At 43.5% G+C, this 16980-nt stretch overlaps 1 protein-coding gene across 1 annotated transcript in view; it reads left to right on the forward strand.

Moving 5' to 3' along the window:
• SLC12A4 (solute carrier family 12 member 4) overlaps nt 1–16980 on the forward strand; it is a 546284-nt gene that overhangs the window by 350859 nt on the left and 178445 nt on the right. Inside the window, exon 15 of the mRNA XM_078670770.1 lies at nt 16368–16487. Within this exon, the coding sequence (XP_078526896.1) occupies nt 16368–16487 (120 nt within the window). The remainder of the gene's footprint in view (nt 1–16367; nt 16488–16980) is intronic.

Below are 16980 nucleotides of genomic sequence, written 5' to 3' on the forward strand. Positions count from 1 at the left end.
TTTTTTGTTTTTGAAATTTAAAGCTACAATGTCATTTTTTAAATCATAGGCATCTACTGTGGGGGCCTCCAGCGAAATATTCAGATAACAGAACAAACGGAAGATACAGCAAAATACCTATAATTAAGTAAAGAACTGAAGACCACTCTCTTTAGTGGAAACTGTTCACCCTGGAAATCTGATCAGAAGCCATTCTCAACCCCATCAGATGTGACACAAGATATCACTGCAAACACAGCCTTACAAACAGATAACTGATCATCATTCATTATCCCTGTTAACCATTTCGTACATGCACCCAACTCCTCTATGTATTAGGGAGTTGAAATTCACCCAACATGGGCAAAGAACTATTGGGAATCCCATAAAAACACTTTGAGCATCAGCAAGGCAATATGTATAGCACATTTCAAACACCAATAAAAAATAAATAATGAATAATTAAAGATTTCACGAAATGAAAAGTTATTGATTTCTTTGGCCAAGGAAAAGAAATCTAGAAGGGCCAGACATTTGTGATGGCTCTTCATGGTGAAGAAGCTTTTGTTAGTGGCCTGACGTTTTTGGCTAACAGGTCAAGAAAATACATTTTTCATTGTACTCAAACAGGACCAACTGTTCCATACTTCTTAGTGCGAAACAACCACACTTTAAATTATCTGTAGATAATTCATTGAGATGAAGAATCAGTTAATCTCTGTATAAACCTTTTCCTTTGTCTTATTATTTTGCTTGTTCCAGAATCATTCCCACAACATATTTTAGAATAACTCTCAATAGCTCGTGTTCTGCTGCTCTCTTACACATTAGATTGTCCGCCTTCTACCTCAAATATAGCAAATCAGCACACATCACTCAACCTATTAAAACAGAATGCTGCCATGTGAGCCTCCTGCATGAAGTCAAATATATCTCCTGTATCAAATCTTCGAGCCATATTCCTAACTCCAGTGCATTTAACATCAGGGACCTACATAACTAGAATGTATACCAGGTGCTCCACAAACTATCTAAAAGACACTGGCAAATGAAGGAAAAAATACTATTCCAAGTCATGCCCATCCTAATCAAATAACACCAGCTCTTCCTAATAGAGTGTATTTTGTTTGTGCCCAAACATCTTGTTCAAAGTTTTGACTGCACAGAAATGGGCTGCCTCAGGCCGGGTGTGCAGAGCCCAAAATCAAATGTTGTCAAGCTTAAAGAAATCCCAGGGTCTGATTCACAAAACGTTATCTATGAGTAGTTGTGCCACACTCTTGTGTTCAATGTGGTTGAGACCTAAACATCCTGACCTGGTTCACTGTTTATCTTCTATGAGTAGTTGTGCTGTACTTCTTAGGTAATTGCAAAAAACACAGTTGATGGACAGAATGTAGAACAATGTCATACATTCACCCCAGTACAAGGATCTGGGCCTAAATCCATCGTTTTTTTGCACTCCACACCACCCTGGGTTAGACACTGGCTATATGCAAATCAGCTCTGACCCTGTGCCTCATGGGAACAGTCCAGTCCGAACTACCAAGCCATGTCTTTCCCAGACCGGAATCAAGCATCCAAGGACCGGTTTCTGGCTATCAGCCTTCATTCAGCCTGGATAGCTTGACTCCAGTGGTGTGGAGAGCCTGGGACTCACGTCTGAGCATACCCAGCCCACTCGGGGTGAAAATTGCAAAAAACACAGTTGATGGACAGAATGTAGAATAATGTCATACATTCACCCCAGTACAAGGATCTGGGCCTAAATCCATCGTTTTTTTGCACTCCACACCACCCTTGGTTAGACACTGGCTCTATGCAAATCAGCTCTGACCCTGTGCCTCATGGGAACAGTCCAGTCCGAACTACCAAGCCATGTCTTTCCCAGACCGGAATCAAGCATCCAAGGACCGGTTTCTGGCTATCAGGCTTCATTCAGCCTGGATAGCTTGACTCCAGTGGTGTGGAGAGCCTGGGACTCACGTCTGAGCATACCCAGTCTACTCGGGGTGAAAATTGCAATAAACACAGTTGATGGACAGAATGTAGAACAATGTCATACATTCACCCCAGTACAAGGATCTGGGCCTAAATCCATTTTTTTTTGCACTCCACACCACCCTGGGTTAGACACTGGCTATTTGCAAATCAGCTCTGACCCTGTGCCTCATGGGTCCAGTCCGAACTACCAAGCCATGTCTTTCCCAGACCGGAATCAAGCATCCAAGGACCGGTTTCTGGCTATCAGCCTTCATTCAGCCTGGATAGCTTGACTCCAGTGGTGTGGAGAGCCTGGGACTCACGTCTGAGCATACCCAGCCCACTCGGGGTGAAAATTGCAAAAAACACAGTTGATGGATAGATTGTAGAACAATGTCATACATTCACCCCAGTACAAGGATCTGGGCCTAAATCCATCGTTTTTTTGCACTCCACACCACCCTTGGTTAGACACTGGCTCTATGCAAATCAGCTCTGACCCTGTGCCTCATGGGAACAGTCCAGTCCGAACTACCAAGCCATGTCTTTCCCAGACCGGAATCAAGCATCCAAGGACCGGTTTCTGGCTATCAGCCTTCATTCAGCCTGGATAGCTTGACTCCAGTGGTGTGGAGAGCCTGGGACTCACGTCTGAGCATACCCAGTCTACTCGGGGTGAAAATTGCAATAAACACAGTTGATGGACAGAATGTAGAACAATGTCATACATTCACCCCAGTACAAGGATCTGGGCCTAAATCCATTTTTTTTTGCACTCCACACCACCCTGGGTTAGACACTGGCTATTTGCAAATCAGCTCTGACCCTGTGCCTCATGGGTCCAGTCCGAACTACCAAGCCATGTCTTTCCCAGACCGGAATCAAGCATCCAAGGACCGGTTTCTGGCTATCAGCCTTCATTCAGCCTGGATAGCTTGACTCCAGTGGTGTGGAGAGCCTGGGACTCACGTCTGAGCATACCCAGCCCACTCGGGGTGAAAATTGCAAAAAACACAGTTGATGGATAGATTGTAGAACAATGTCATACATTCACCCCAGTACAAGGATCTGGGCCTAAATCCATCGTTTTTTTGCACTCCAGGGTATGCTCAGACGTGAGTCCCTTGCTCACTTTGCCACTGGATTCAAGCAAGCCGGGCTGAAGACGGCTGGAATGCCAGAAACCGGTCCTCGGAAGCTTGTTTCCGGTCCAGGGAAGACCTGGCTTGGCAGTTCGGGCTGGACTGTTCCCATGAGGCACAGGGTCAGACTGATTTGCATATAGCCATGTCTGAACTGGGGTGGCAGAGTGGGCTAAAGAACGGTGATGGATTAAACCCAGATCTTTTGACTGGGTGAGTGTTTGATTCAGATGCTCCGTCCATCACCACCCCCTTTTGTACCGCTTTTGGCCGCCATATGTGTGGCAGGGTATGCTCAGACGTGAGTCCCTTGCTCACTTTGCCACTGGATTCAAGCAAGCCAGGCTGAAGACGGCTGGAATGCCAGAAACCGGTCCTCGGAAGCTTGTTTCCGGTCCAGGGAAGACATGGCTTGGCAGTTCGGGCTGGACTGTTCCCATGAGGCACAGGGTCAGACTGATTTGCATATAGCCATGTCTAAACTGGGGTGGCAGAGTGGGCTAAAGAACGGTGATGGATTAAACCCAGATCTTTTGACTGGGTGTGAGTGTTTGATTGATTCAGATGCTCCGTCCATCACCACCCCCTTTTGTACCGCTTTTGGCCGCCATATGTGTGGCAGGGTATGCTCAGACGTGAGTCCCTTGCTCACTTTGCCACTGGATTCAAGCAAGCCGGGCTGAAGACGGCTGGAATGCCAGAAACCGGTCCTCGGAAGCTTGTTTCCGGTCCAGGGAAGACCTGGCTTAGCAGTTCGGGCTGGACTGTTCCCATGAGGCACAGGGTCAGACTGATTTGCATATAGCCATGTCTGAACTGGGGTGGCAGAGTGGGCTAAAGAACGGTGATGGATTAAACCCAGATCTTTTGACTGGGTGTGAGTGTTTGATTGATTCAGATGCTCCGTCCATCACCACCCCCTTTTGTACCGCTTTTGGCCACCATATGTGTGGCAGGGTATGCCCAGACGTGAGTCCCTTGCTCACTTTGCCACTGGATTCAAGCAAGCCTGGCTGAAGACGGCTGGAATGCCAGAAACCGGTCCTCGGAAGCTTGTTTCCGGTCCAGGGAAGACATGGCTTGGCAGTTCGGGCTGGACTGTTCCCATGAGGCACAGGGTCAGACTGATTTGCATATAGCCATGTCTGAACTGGGGTGGCAGAGTGGGCTAAAGATTGGTGATGGATTAAACCCAGATCTTTTGACTGGGTGTGAGTGTTTGATTGATTCAGATGCTCCGTCCATAACCACCCCCTTTTGTACTGCTTTTGGCCGCCATATGTGTGGCAGGGTATGCTCAGACGTGAGTCCCTTGCTCACTTTGCCACTGGAGTCAAGCAAGCCGGGCTGAAGACGGCTGGAATGCCAGAAACCGGTCCTCGGAAGCTTGTTTCCGGTCCAGGGAAGGCCTGGCTTGGCAGTTCGGGCTGGACTGTTCCCACGAGGCACAGGGTCAGACTGATTTGCATATAGCCATGTCTGAACTGGGGTGGCAGAGTGGGCTAAAGAACGGTGATGGATTAAACCCAGATCTTTTGACTGGGTGCGAGTGTTTGATTGATTCAGATGCTCCGTCCATCACCACCCATTTTTGTACCGCGTACTTCTTAGGTAAAACATAGTTACTGACAAAACATGGCGATTCAAAAAGATGTAGTAAACATAAGAGGAATAAGATCCTACTAATCACAGAGTAAACTAGCAAGCTTTGTGAATACACATGATCTTTCTGCAAACACGCCACCGAAATCTGGGAAACCATCACTGATGTGAACTTCATCAGTGTTGGCTCAACCCTTCCTCTACCCCCGACATCACCACCGCAATGCCCAATGGCTACAAGATGACACATCACAACCGCATCAAAAAACACAAAGGAGACCTCGCCATCATCCACAAAGAAACTATCCGCTGCACCAACACCAAAGATGACACCACACCGGATATGGAACACCTGAACTTCCAATTGCACACCAACGGCAGAGGCACACTTGCATACACACTCCCAGGACCACACCCGACTTCTGCAATGCCAGCACCGACTTCTGCAATGCCAGCACCGACTTCTGCGATGCCGGCACTGACTTCACTGCCTCACTAGATTTCTAGTCCAAAAACAGCTTCCTCTGCGACCTCAACTTCCACCTCGCATAACCCACAGATTACAACTCTGCTAACCTCCTAGAATGCATGTGGAACATCAGGCTCACCCAGCTGGTCACTGAACCTACACAGTGCGGGACACACACTTGACCTGATCTTCAAGGCCAGCGACAGTGTCACCTGGACTGACCACACCATCACCTACTTCACCATCACAGGATAACCAGGCCTCCCAGCTCCTCTTTCTGTAGTTGGAGCAAAGTGGCAGAAACCCAATGGACAGACGCCTTCAATACCACAGAGCCCGACCCCGCAACCAACCTAGAACAAGCGGTCAAGAACTTCACCACCTTGATCACCCACTGTGCTGACTGAATCATCCCCATCAAATCAGCCAAGACCCGCAGGCCCACCAAACAAGCCAACTGGTATTCACTAGAACTCAGGACAATGAATGCAGCTGCAAACCGCTCGAAAGAAGATGCCGCCCAGCAGAGACACCATAGTTCATGCCACCTTCAACTCAGGCCTTCAACGAATACAACCACCATCTCAAAAACACAAAAAAGACTCACTAGAAAACTGCATCAAACCATGCGCCAACCACACCAAGGAGCTCTTCAGTTTTTTCAGGGAGTTCCCCTGCCTGACAGCCACCAAGAACATGTTCTTTCCTTCACAGGAACTCTAGCGATACATAACAAGATGTCCACCATTTACAGGAACATTCAACTCCCAGTGCACCACACAGAAAACCACACACCAACTAACTACCATCCTCAATGCATCCAGAGGTATCGCTCCAACTCATTTGTCCCTTTTCCACCAAATCCCAAGAGAAAGCCATCAACCGTTGGCTTACTGAACACCTGGAGAGAATCCACCTTCTTGACACCTCTCAATCAGGCTTCAATGCCAACCACATCACTCAACCCACCCTGATCACCACCACTGATGACATCCACACCCTCCTAGTCAAGGGGGGAATCTGCAACACTAATCCTCCTTGACCTCTACGCAGCATTCAAAACTGTATCCCACCACACACTTCTCAAGAGACTGCACCACATCAGGATCCAGGGAGACTCTCTCAGATGGATCTCATCATACCTCACAGGATGAACTCCAAGAATCCGCATACGTTTACCTCAGAACTAAATAGCACAATCTGCGGCGTCCCCCAAGGTTCACCTTTCAGCCCCAACCTTTTTAACTCCTACTTGACACCTCTAGCCGATATCGCCTGAAACCATGACCTCAACATCCTATCCTATGCTGATGACACCCTGCTCATCCTCTCACACTCAGCAGACCCCTCCACCTCGAAGACAAACTTCCACAACAGCATGAAGAGTGTCACGTACTGGACGAAGACCAACTGTCTGAAGCTCAACACTGACAAGACCAAAGTGCTGATCTTTGGGAACAACGCCTACCCATGGAACGACACCTAGACCCACCCCCACAGACTACGCCCACTAACTCAGCATCATCTTAGACTGCAAACTCACCATGAAACAACAGAATAATGCAGTCTCTTTTGCCTGCCTCCACACCGTCCACATGCTCCAAAGATTCTTCATATGGCTCCCCATCAGGATGAGGAAAACCGTGACTTATGCCCTAGTCACCAGCTGGCTGGACTATGGCAACAGACTGTATGCAGGAACCACTACCCAACTCATGAAGAGACTCCAGACAATACAGAATTCACTGGCAAGACTCCTCCTCAAACTGCCCAAATGGACCCAAATCACCCTGACCTGAAGAACCTCCAATGGCTCCCAATCCAGAAAAGCTGCCAAATCAAGATGTTGACACACACCTGCAAAGCCCTCCACAACCAAGGGCCAGCTTACATCAACCACCTCCTAAACTTCCACCAGCCCTCCAGAGACCTTCGCTCTGCCTCCCTTGCCCTCTCACAGACCCCACAAATCCACTGAAGCCACAGTGGAAGCTATTCCTTCTCCTACCTCGGTGCCAAGTCCTGGAAAAGCCTTCCCCTCCACCTCTGGACATCACTCTCCCTGGCAGAATTCAGGAAGAGACTCAGACCTGGCTTTTCGACAGAGCCCAACAACCTAGTGCCTGGATACCCTCACGAGTAAATAGCAGCGCTTTACAAATGCATACTGATTCATTGATTACAGGCTGCAGATTCTACAACAAAACTCAATGTTCACTAACTTACTGACTTCATCTGTTTTCTCTGTCTGAAAAAATAACTTAAATCTTGATGTAATTAGAAACCCATTATTAAATTCAGAGTTCGTTTACTTACCACCAAAGCACCTGTGAATACAAAGTCTAAAAAACAGCTGTGTCCAAGCTTTAATTCCAAGGTATTTCTCAGACTTAGGCTTCAAGAGATCACACCTCACTTCCTGGCAGATCAGAATTGTTAACTTTGCTCTCCTTCCCTCTGCATTGTAAAATACTGTGATCCACTGCAGTCTATTGTAAATTTTGATTGTCATAACCCACATCCACTTATACTGAATGCTGCCTCTGTAAAATTCAGCACAACACAGTTTAATGTTAATATTATGAAGCTCCGAAATAGGAATTAAAAAATTTAAAGTAGATTTATTCAATGACCATATGAGTGAGCCACTTAGCAACGCGCCTAAACCTGAGAGGTGAATTCTTTGATGTGCCAAGTTTTCTGATCAATTCTTTCCTGTATTCCCAATATTTCTGAAGGACTAGAGACTTTTTCCTAAAATGTAGATCAACTTTATGTAAGTGGGAGGTTTACCCGTTTGCACTTGCAGTGTTTTCATTCTTTGTATAAGGGTATTACTTTCTAAGTAGCGTCAATGAGCCCTCTGTTTACCATTGCAGTGTATTTCTCATAGCTCACTCCACAAATAGTAACTCCTTCCTCTTGAAAGCATAGTTAGAAAAACTGAAAGACCTTGCTTTTCCAAAGCTACACCTCAGGGTATCAAACTGTGTGTCCAATAATGATAATGTCTTATTTTACTCTATAAGACATTAAAAACCGCTAAGAACAAAGTACTCTTCCACCACACTTTCATGTGCTATACTCTGAGTATGATCGAACTAATACACCCTCAACACATGGATGGCGATTATTTCCCACTTCTAAATAACAATAAATAAACTCTCACAGAAAAGTGGGAAAACCTCGAACGATCTAGATATACATCTTTAAAAGCAGAGGGGGGGATCGACTCGTCACTATTCAAGGCAAACTCTTAAGCTCATCTTTGGAAGAGCAATTTGAAGCATGTGTCAAATCCGCAGAGTATGCCATGGAAAAACATAGTGCAGCTGGCATTGTATATCTAGGAACACATTTTTCAAAGTTTCTCTCCTTAGTGATACTTCAGAAATGCTTCAAAAGTCACAAAGCAGACATGAAAAACAGTTTCTGGATCTTTTAACCTCCATCATGTCTCAATGGAATCTTTTCTCTGTGCACCTACTACGACCAATCAATTTATATTTTTTTTAGCACATTGTTTATATTCTTTGTTCACTTTTTTCCTTTTGCATTCTCCTTTTTTTCTGTTTAGCTCAATTGTTTTCAGTTTGACCTTTTTTCTATTTTGCTCCTTTTTTCTTTAATTCCAATTTTGCTCTTTCTCTTTTACTTTCAAGGTCTTTTTTTTTTTGCACTTTTCATCCTTTTGTTATCATTTTGTTTTTGTTTGTTTTTTTATTGTCTTTTTTGGATTTTTTTACCATTTCTTTCTATTCATTTGTCTTTTTCTGTCCTTTTTATTTACTCATTTATTTATCTTTATGGTCTCTTGTTGTCGTTTAGCTACCCTTGTCTATCAATGTTTTTTTTACTGTTTATCACTTCTACCATTCTTTTTGGTAATTTTGTTGGGCTGTTCCTCTTCATTTTCTTCCCCTGGCCACTTATTTTTATTTCAATTTGTTACTTTTGGTCCTCATTCGGCTTTGATTTTCCCCTTGCTTTAATTCTTTTTCTTATACTATTCCTGTTTTCCTCTTTCAGTTTTTCCTTTTCTGATTTTCTATTTTTCGCTTTGCTCCATTTTCTGTGTTTAGCCACTTTACTGATGTTTGCCCTCCTCTTAATTGACTATTACTGGTTTACCCGCATGAAGACACTCAACGTGTAAATGAGTGAAAGCTGTTGTATATTAGTTGATTAGCAAGATGCATTTAGGTATGCAATACGTAACCTAGCAACACTTGCTGGATAATGGCATGAAATGTAGAATGTGAGATGATTGTGTAAAAATGTACTGGCAGTTGCTGACTGGATCTTGCCACGGTTGGTCGTACATCTATATTACAACTTAAATAAAGAAGAAAGAAGGGCATTTGTGCAGTGCGTTCTTTCAAATGGCAATGAGGATGGGAGGAATCCCTTCTTGGACCAACCCTAAGTGATGTTTGATGGGCAAGTAGGTGGAATGGAAAGCTGATAAAGTCTGCGTTCTCAGAGGACCTTAACATCAAGGAAATGGACTGGATTGTGTGTTGCAGTTGGCGCCCAGTTGGGCAAGTATGAACTGTAGCTGAGGCATTGTGTAGTTAAATGAAAACTGTTGTACTCCAATATATGTGGAGAGAGTGCATGTGTTTTTTTTTAATTGCGAGACTTGTTGAAGCAGCGCATGGAGTTAGGTGCATGCAGTGTTTTGAAGCAGCACGTAGAGTCAGGTGCTCAAGAACAGCGAGACATGTTGAAGCAGCGTATGAAGTTTTGGTGTTGAGCACTAGTATGCTAACCTGCATGAGAATTGTTTCAACGCCCATGTGAGCTCTAATAAGACTGTACAGACATCAGTGACTAGATTTGTTATGTTAGTTTATTGTATTCCTTGAGACTACAGTGACTACATTTGTTGTATTAGTTTGTTGCGTTATATTCACTTTCATAATAATTTGTGGGGCCTAAAGTGTTAGTCATGCAATCTATTGCATCTCTACCTGTTTTTTCTAGCTGCTCTAGGTGATCCAATTTTGCTTTTGGAAATTGTCGAGAAGCCTTTGAAATGTATTTAGAGGCTTTAAGTGATGCCTTCTTCATTACAAAGGGGAAATTGGCTCTGCTAAAGCATAGTTGAGGGGTAGAAGGAAGGACGGCACTAAAACATTACTATGTGTTAGTAACTATGTAGAAGGTGAAGGGGAATCTGATGAGGAAGGTGAGGAGCTTGCTGTCCATAATACGGCAATGGGAAACGCTGGAGGCACTTTATGGGAAGAAATTCAGTGTAGTTGTAGAGCGCCACAGTTTTTTTTCATGAGCACAAGCAACTAATGATTCTGTTGATAAATATATAAGTGTACTATGGACACTAGCTGTCTCATGTAATTTCAGAGAGCTGTATGAAGAAATAATAAGAGATCAATTATTAATCATACAAGGCACATGTAGATACAAGAAAGGGTATTGAGCTTGAAAGATCCTTCATTCGAAAAAGCTGGTGTAGTGGCACAACACAGAGAGGATACTTCTTGTTATGCAAAGGAGATTGAAAAGAATGGGCTGGATAAAGCAACAGTGCAAGTGGTGAATAAAATGGATACTTACAAAAGTACAAAAAGGGGAAGGTTAGTCTAGTAAGTTCAACAACGACGTTAAGAGGCTCTTATAGTGGGAGTGTGAAACATATGGCATCATCTGGTAATTGCCCAGCAATAAAGGATAAATGTTTCGGGTGTAATAGAATTGGGCATTTTTCTATGGTATGTGACCAAAAGAAAATTGAATATAAAGAGTGCATTTTGTACAACGTGAAGGTGGCACCAATGAAGATAAAGTACGTCAGATGAAGATATTGAAGTACCGATGTTGTGATATATTGAGTCCCAAAATGAAATGTTACAAGAGTGTGTGAAAACAGGGTAAATATGCTAGAGCATGAACAATATTGGCCTCTTAAATGTATGGTATCTGTAAATTGAGTCTTAGTGCAAATATAGGAGGATTCATGTTCGCCATATTCGTTAATTGACCAAGAAACTTGGTATAAATTTGGCAGAAAGGAATTGTAACAACCAAAGTGGAGTTGGTTGGGTATGGTGGAAGCAATCTACTTAGAATAGGAGGTTTCCAAACGACGGTGTGCTTTAAAAAAAAGAGAGATTTCATGTTGGTTATGTGTGGTAGAAAAGGGGTGATGTTTACTTGGTTGGAGATGACAGAGAACATTAAATATAGTATTAAATCCCAATGCTGCAGAACAAGTGTTATAAGTAATTCACAAGGATGCAGAGATGTCGAAGAGTGAGTTTCCAAAATTGTTTGGGAATATACTAGGATGCTTAAAGAAGTTTGTTCGCAAAAAAGTATTAAAAGAGGGAGCGATTGCAAAAGCTATTAAGGTGAGTAATATGCCTGTAGTGTTGAAGAATGCGCAGAAGGTAAAATTGCCAAGATTATTGTAGATGGGTGTGATGAAACTCATTGAATGATCAGAATGATTAAGTCCAGTTGCAATTGCCTGCAAACCTAATTTAATTATCAGGAGGTGCATGGACTTAAGAGAGCTAAATGACTGTAGATGGGTGGACTGACATTCCATACCAAATATAAATGTGTTGTTGGCAAGTATAAAAGGGGGAAAGGTATATTCAATGCTTGATCTATCAAGTGCAAGAGAGGCCAAGATAGCCGACGAACTGGAGCTCCCTGCTGAGGGTCCGGGGCTTGGGATCACTTGTAAGTGAATATCCCTGTTTTGCCCCCCCATCCACCCTTTACTCCCGTCTCATTTCAGAGAGAGAGGCTTGGGTATACAGCAGATGCCATTTCGTAGCCCCATCTACCCTTATGGGGATCACAGGACATGGATCCCCCTTCTCGGAGGCCTGACCGAGGCCCATTGGGAGAGTCTTACCGGACGGATTCGTTCGATGCACCTGGAGTTTGCTCAGAATCTGCCTCGCTGATGCGGTCCGGATCGGAGGGTGTAAATAGAAGTTGGCAGCCAGCAGGAGTGCTGGAGGATGCTTGTCTGTGCTCTTCGAGGGACGGTGGATCGAGATATCGGCAAGGGAGTTCCTGGTGCTTGCTGGTGGATACGCGAGCATCCATTTCCTCCTGTTGACATTGCAGCAGTTCCAAGTGAGTTGCCGCTCTCTTCCTTCCGCTTTACCGGCGCGTGAAAGGGCTGACCACTTTGCTTTCTACACCCACTGCCTCCAGGTCTACTTGAGTGTACGCAGTCAAGAGGCTGCATTCATTTCGTCATTTTACATCGGCTGCCCCCCATGTCTTCCTGAGGGTTCGCAAGCCTGAGACTTTGTGCGTATCACAGACTGCATTTGCTGCATTTTTGTGAGTCCTGTAGGCGGAGGGATGGCAGCGCTCGTTGAGCCTTTGTAAAAGGGCAAGAGCAGGAGAAACTCACCGGGTGATTTAACTGATGGTCTTGAGAGTGGGCGAGCCGTGAACACTGGAGATCGGGCTGCCTGACTCTAAGATGGTGGCTGCCTGGGACAGAGCCCCGAGAACAGTGATCTACTATTGCCTGCTGATGAAAGGCCCGGTCCCCTGCATTTCCTGATGTTGCTGCATGCCTAGCCTTAATGAAGAGTGCACAGCTTTAACGATTGGAGAGGCTCAGGTCATTGAGACTCCGATCCAACCATATTATGCCAGAAACAGCCTGCCTTGAAAGAGTCAGCCTGCCAAACATATCCCCACCTCACTGTTTGATCGCACTGGAATACAGGAACTATTGAGGGCGGCATGGAACACGCTGCAGCACGGTCTCAGAAACCAGCTGGACAAGCGCCACGGAGCAAGCACCGCTTGATGTTTGAATTACGCTCAGGGTTTCCCAGTAACAATGGGACAGGTGCGCAGATGGAGCTATGACGAGGCCCCCTGGGTGGGAATCATGAATATTGTACTTACCGTGGAGACTGAGTGACATGGCTGATGTCCGGTGGAGCTGTTTAGGCAGCTATAGAGGAGTTTGGTTCTGGTTCACCCCCTCGGCCGTCACCTACCGAGCTGGACATTGGACAAAGTTTTTCTCAATCTCCCCATTGTGTTTCCTTCCCTCCACCACCTCCTCCCTCCGTGAGCCTGTGGTTACCTCCCATTTCCAGCTGATACGTTAATATCTCCTGTTACTGTGTAATCACTGTTTTTCTCCGTACGTTTATTCTTGGCTCCTGTAACTGATGTAATTTTGTAACCTGTAACTCGCTAATCCTCATGTAAAGCCGTGGTGCCCGAGCAACTTTGGCTAATGCCCGGTGGAGCTGTCACATTGCAGCTACAGAGGAGTTTGGCTCTGGTTCACCCCTCGGCCGGCACCTACCCAGCCGGACATAGTTTTCCTCGCCTCCCTGTTGTGCTTTCCTACCTGCATTCCCTACCCCTGTTTACCATTCCTCTCTACCTCTTCACTCCACATAAGACGTATGTATGTGCTATTAATCTCACATTATTGTGTAATGTCATGTTTCTTCTTTTCTCCTATGTCTATACTTGTCTATTTAATTATGAAACCTGTAACTCACTGCTCCTCATGTAAAGCACGCCGATACCTCCGGGTCTAACCAGCGCTGCCATCGGGTATTAATACACCTAGATTAACATTTAACTTAATTTGGAACACTTGAAGGAGCATTCCGGTTTGTATCCACGCTATCTGGCTTTGCGTCCGCTTTGGCAGTGTTTCAGAGTGTGATGCAAAATGTACTAGGTGAAGTGAAGAATGTAACATTTTAACAAGATGATATCTTTGTGCGGGCAGAAAAGAGTGATGCATGATGAGTTAAGGAAGATGTGTGTAATACTGGAAAAAGTGGGAATCCAGGTTAAAATAAAAAAAATTACGTTTGCTTGCCAAAATGTGTGGAATATATGGGCCATACTATATCTCACAAAGGAATAAAGCCTAAGAATACATTGATAGAAGCTATAGAAAAAGTGCTGTGCCCAGTTCATTAAGACCAATTGAGGTCCTTTTTAGGTTTGGCAGATATTTACGTTAAATTTGTCTAGGGTTTTGTAGATCAACCACAACCTCTTGGGATGTTGATGAAGAAAGGTCAGAAATGAGTGGACAAGTATTCTAAGAGATCAGGAAGTCTTGTAAATGCAGTACAATTGAAACCTTTCAATATACAGGATCACACAATACTTTTCACTCAAGCAAGTATGTATGGATTGGTGGTGGTGTTAAAGCAAGTGTGCAATGGAAAGGAGACAGTTGTGAAGTTCGCCTCAAGGACATTAAAGGGGGCAGAAGTAAGTTATTCAACTATAGAAACAGAAGCACGTGCTTGCTGGTGGGGGGTTCAGAATTTTCGTAATTTTGTGTGGGGAAGAGAGTTTGGATTACAAATTTATCACAAATTGTGTGTTGATTTGTTCACCACCAAAGGTGCGGGACAAGCTAATCCAAGGATTGGAAAGTGGATTGATTGGTTGCAAGAGTATATGTTTACGCTAACATATGTACTAGGTCTGTCCAATGTGAATAACGATTATTTGTCAAGATTGCCAATACAAAAAGATAATGAAGAGGAAGAGTGGATGGTTGCAAATGTGATCAATATGAAAGTCAAAGCTATTTCAGGAAAACAAATGGAAGGAATTCATAGCAAAAGATGGGGAAATGCGTATGCTTATAAAAAGTTTGCGTAAAGAATTGTCAAAATTAGGTGAAAGTGTGAATAGCTGGTGAATTATAAGAATGAGTGGTCAGAATTATCATGCCAGAATGGAATTGTAAGAAGTTAATTGTGCTAGTTAAGAGAAAAATTGTTGGAGATTTGAAGGATGTGGGAAGAAATTTAATATATTGAAGGTGTATTATTCTAAGTGGCCCGCAGTGAGTTTAGTGTGTGTGAAGTAAAGTTTTGGGCAATAATGGATTTTTTTGTGGATGTATGGAGAAGGGAAGGTGTTAATGGGCAATGGTCCCCAATTTATATCAGATGAGTTTGGGGTGCATTTGACACATTGTGGTGTAAGTCATGTGAGTACAGCGGTTGGGCACCCATTTCAAAATGGCTTAGTAGAAAGATTCAATAGGGTCCTTGGTGAAAACATTGTCTTTGTAAAACGGGTTGGCCTGGAAAAAGGAGATAGAAAAAACTATTATGGCGTTATCATACCCCCCCACATTCTACTATGCTAGGAGCACCGTTTGATTATTAAGAGGGGAAACCATGTGCTGAAGCTGCACTGGGATGGATGGTAAAGACCGGAAGAAAATAAATACATCTGAAGGATTTGTTGAGTGGAGTGCAGAGTAAACAGTTTGAGTATGCGAAGGAGGGAAAAAATGGAAAAAGAGGTGGTGAATAAAATTGTTGGGATTTAGTGCGGGCCAATTTGTTGAGAAATACAAGGAAGGGTTAGTCTTAAAGGTCTTTGCCAAAACAGATTGTGAATTTGAAGAAGTACAGTGTAGAATTGGAGGATGGAAAGAGATGGAATATGAGGAGGCTAGTCAAATGTAGTGCGGCGGAAGTGAGAAAATGGATGAGCCACAGTGGCAAGGTTGAGAGAGCTAGAGAGAGCCAAGTGGACAAGAAGATGAAGAAGGAAGAGGAGGGGTCTGGTGTGAGGAAGAGGATGAGAAGAACAATAAAATTGCCTGGATTTTTGAAAGAATACTCTTTGGGATAAGAATGATATGTTTAGTTGCATCTGAAAATTGTATATAGTTATGTATGTTCATAGAACATTATAGTATTAAGCATACATTGTGGGAATATGTGTACATTACTGTAAAGGTTATTAGGAAGGGAGGTATGTTTGTATATTAGTAGATTAGCAAGATGTATTTAGATATGTAACGCGTAACTTAGCAACACCTGCTGGGAAATGGCATGGAATGTAGATTGTGAGATGATTGTCGAAAACTGTACTGGCAGTTGCTGACTGGCTCTTGCCTGGGTTGGCCATACATCAGTAGTGCAAATTAAATTAAGTAAAAGGAGATTGGTGCAGTGTGTTCTGAAAGAGGCATTATTATTATTGCAGTCTAGTCACAATTTCATTTATTGTGAGAACTTGGGAACATATTATTCGATAATTTAGGTTTCTGGTTTTACTGCGGCCTTTTTCTGTTTTGAGCTTTACATTAAATTGTTTGCCTTGTGCCTGCGTATATACAATTCACAACCAACTGCATAGTCTTATTTTTCTATTGTATTTTCTTTTTCTGTTAGGGCCCTCTCATTCTTGGGGATGAGTATTTGTCTTGCATTGATGTTCATTTCATCCTGGTATTATGCTCTTGTGGCTATGGTTATAGCAGGAATGATCTACAAGTACATTGAATACCAAGGGTAAGTCTGTTTTTCCCCTTTTATAATATAATAACTAATCAAGCTGTAAAATGTTCAGGCCTGTGGTAGCTGAAAAGATAAGTTCTCAGAGGAAAGGGGCTTCCATAAAGGCAAAATATTTTATTTCAAAGGAAATAAAGAAAGTGCATAAGGGTAGCCGTGGACGAATTTGTGTAGTGGGAATATTATAAGATTACTTCTTTGTACTAGAAAGAAGTGAATCTGCTTCACACAAGATGGCTTTGATCAGAGCTTTATGTAGACACTGCACATACTCCTCCTATTTATGTTAATTCTGTAATAGATTATTTAAGGTTATCTAGGATCCAAATGTAACTTTTATATTTAAGGGGCAGCCATCTTGCATAAAATGAAAATTAAATGATGCATAGCACATTTGCAATGTGAAGACATGGTATTATGTACCTTCATATTTGCATGATATGATTCTCATGTATGCCCCTCTTTGAGAACATTTATGAATGAAACTCTA

This window comes from Lissotriton helveticus, chromosome 12 (genome assembly GCF_964261635.1).
Source record: "Lissotriton helveticus chromosome 12, aLisHel1.1, whole genome shotgun sequence".
NCBI classification, from domain to species: domain Eukaryota; kingdom Metazoa; phylum Chordata; class Amphibia; order Caudata; family Salamandridae; genus Lissotriton; species Lissotriton helveticus.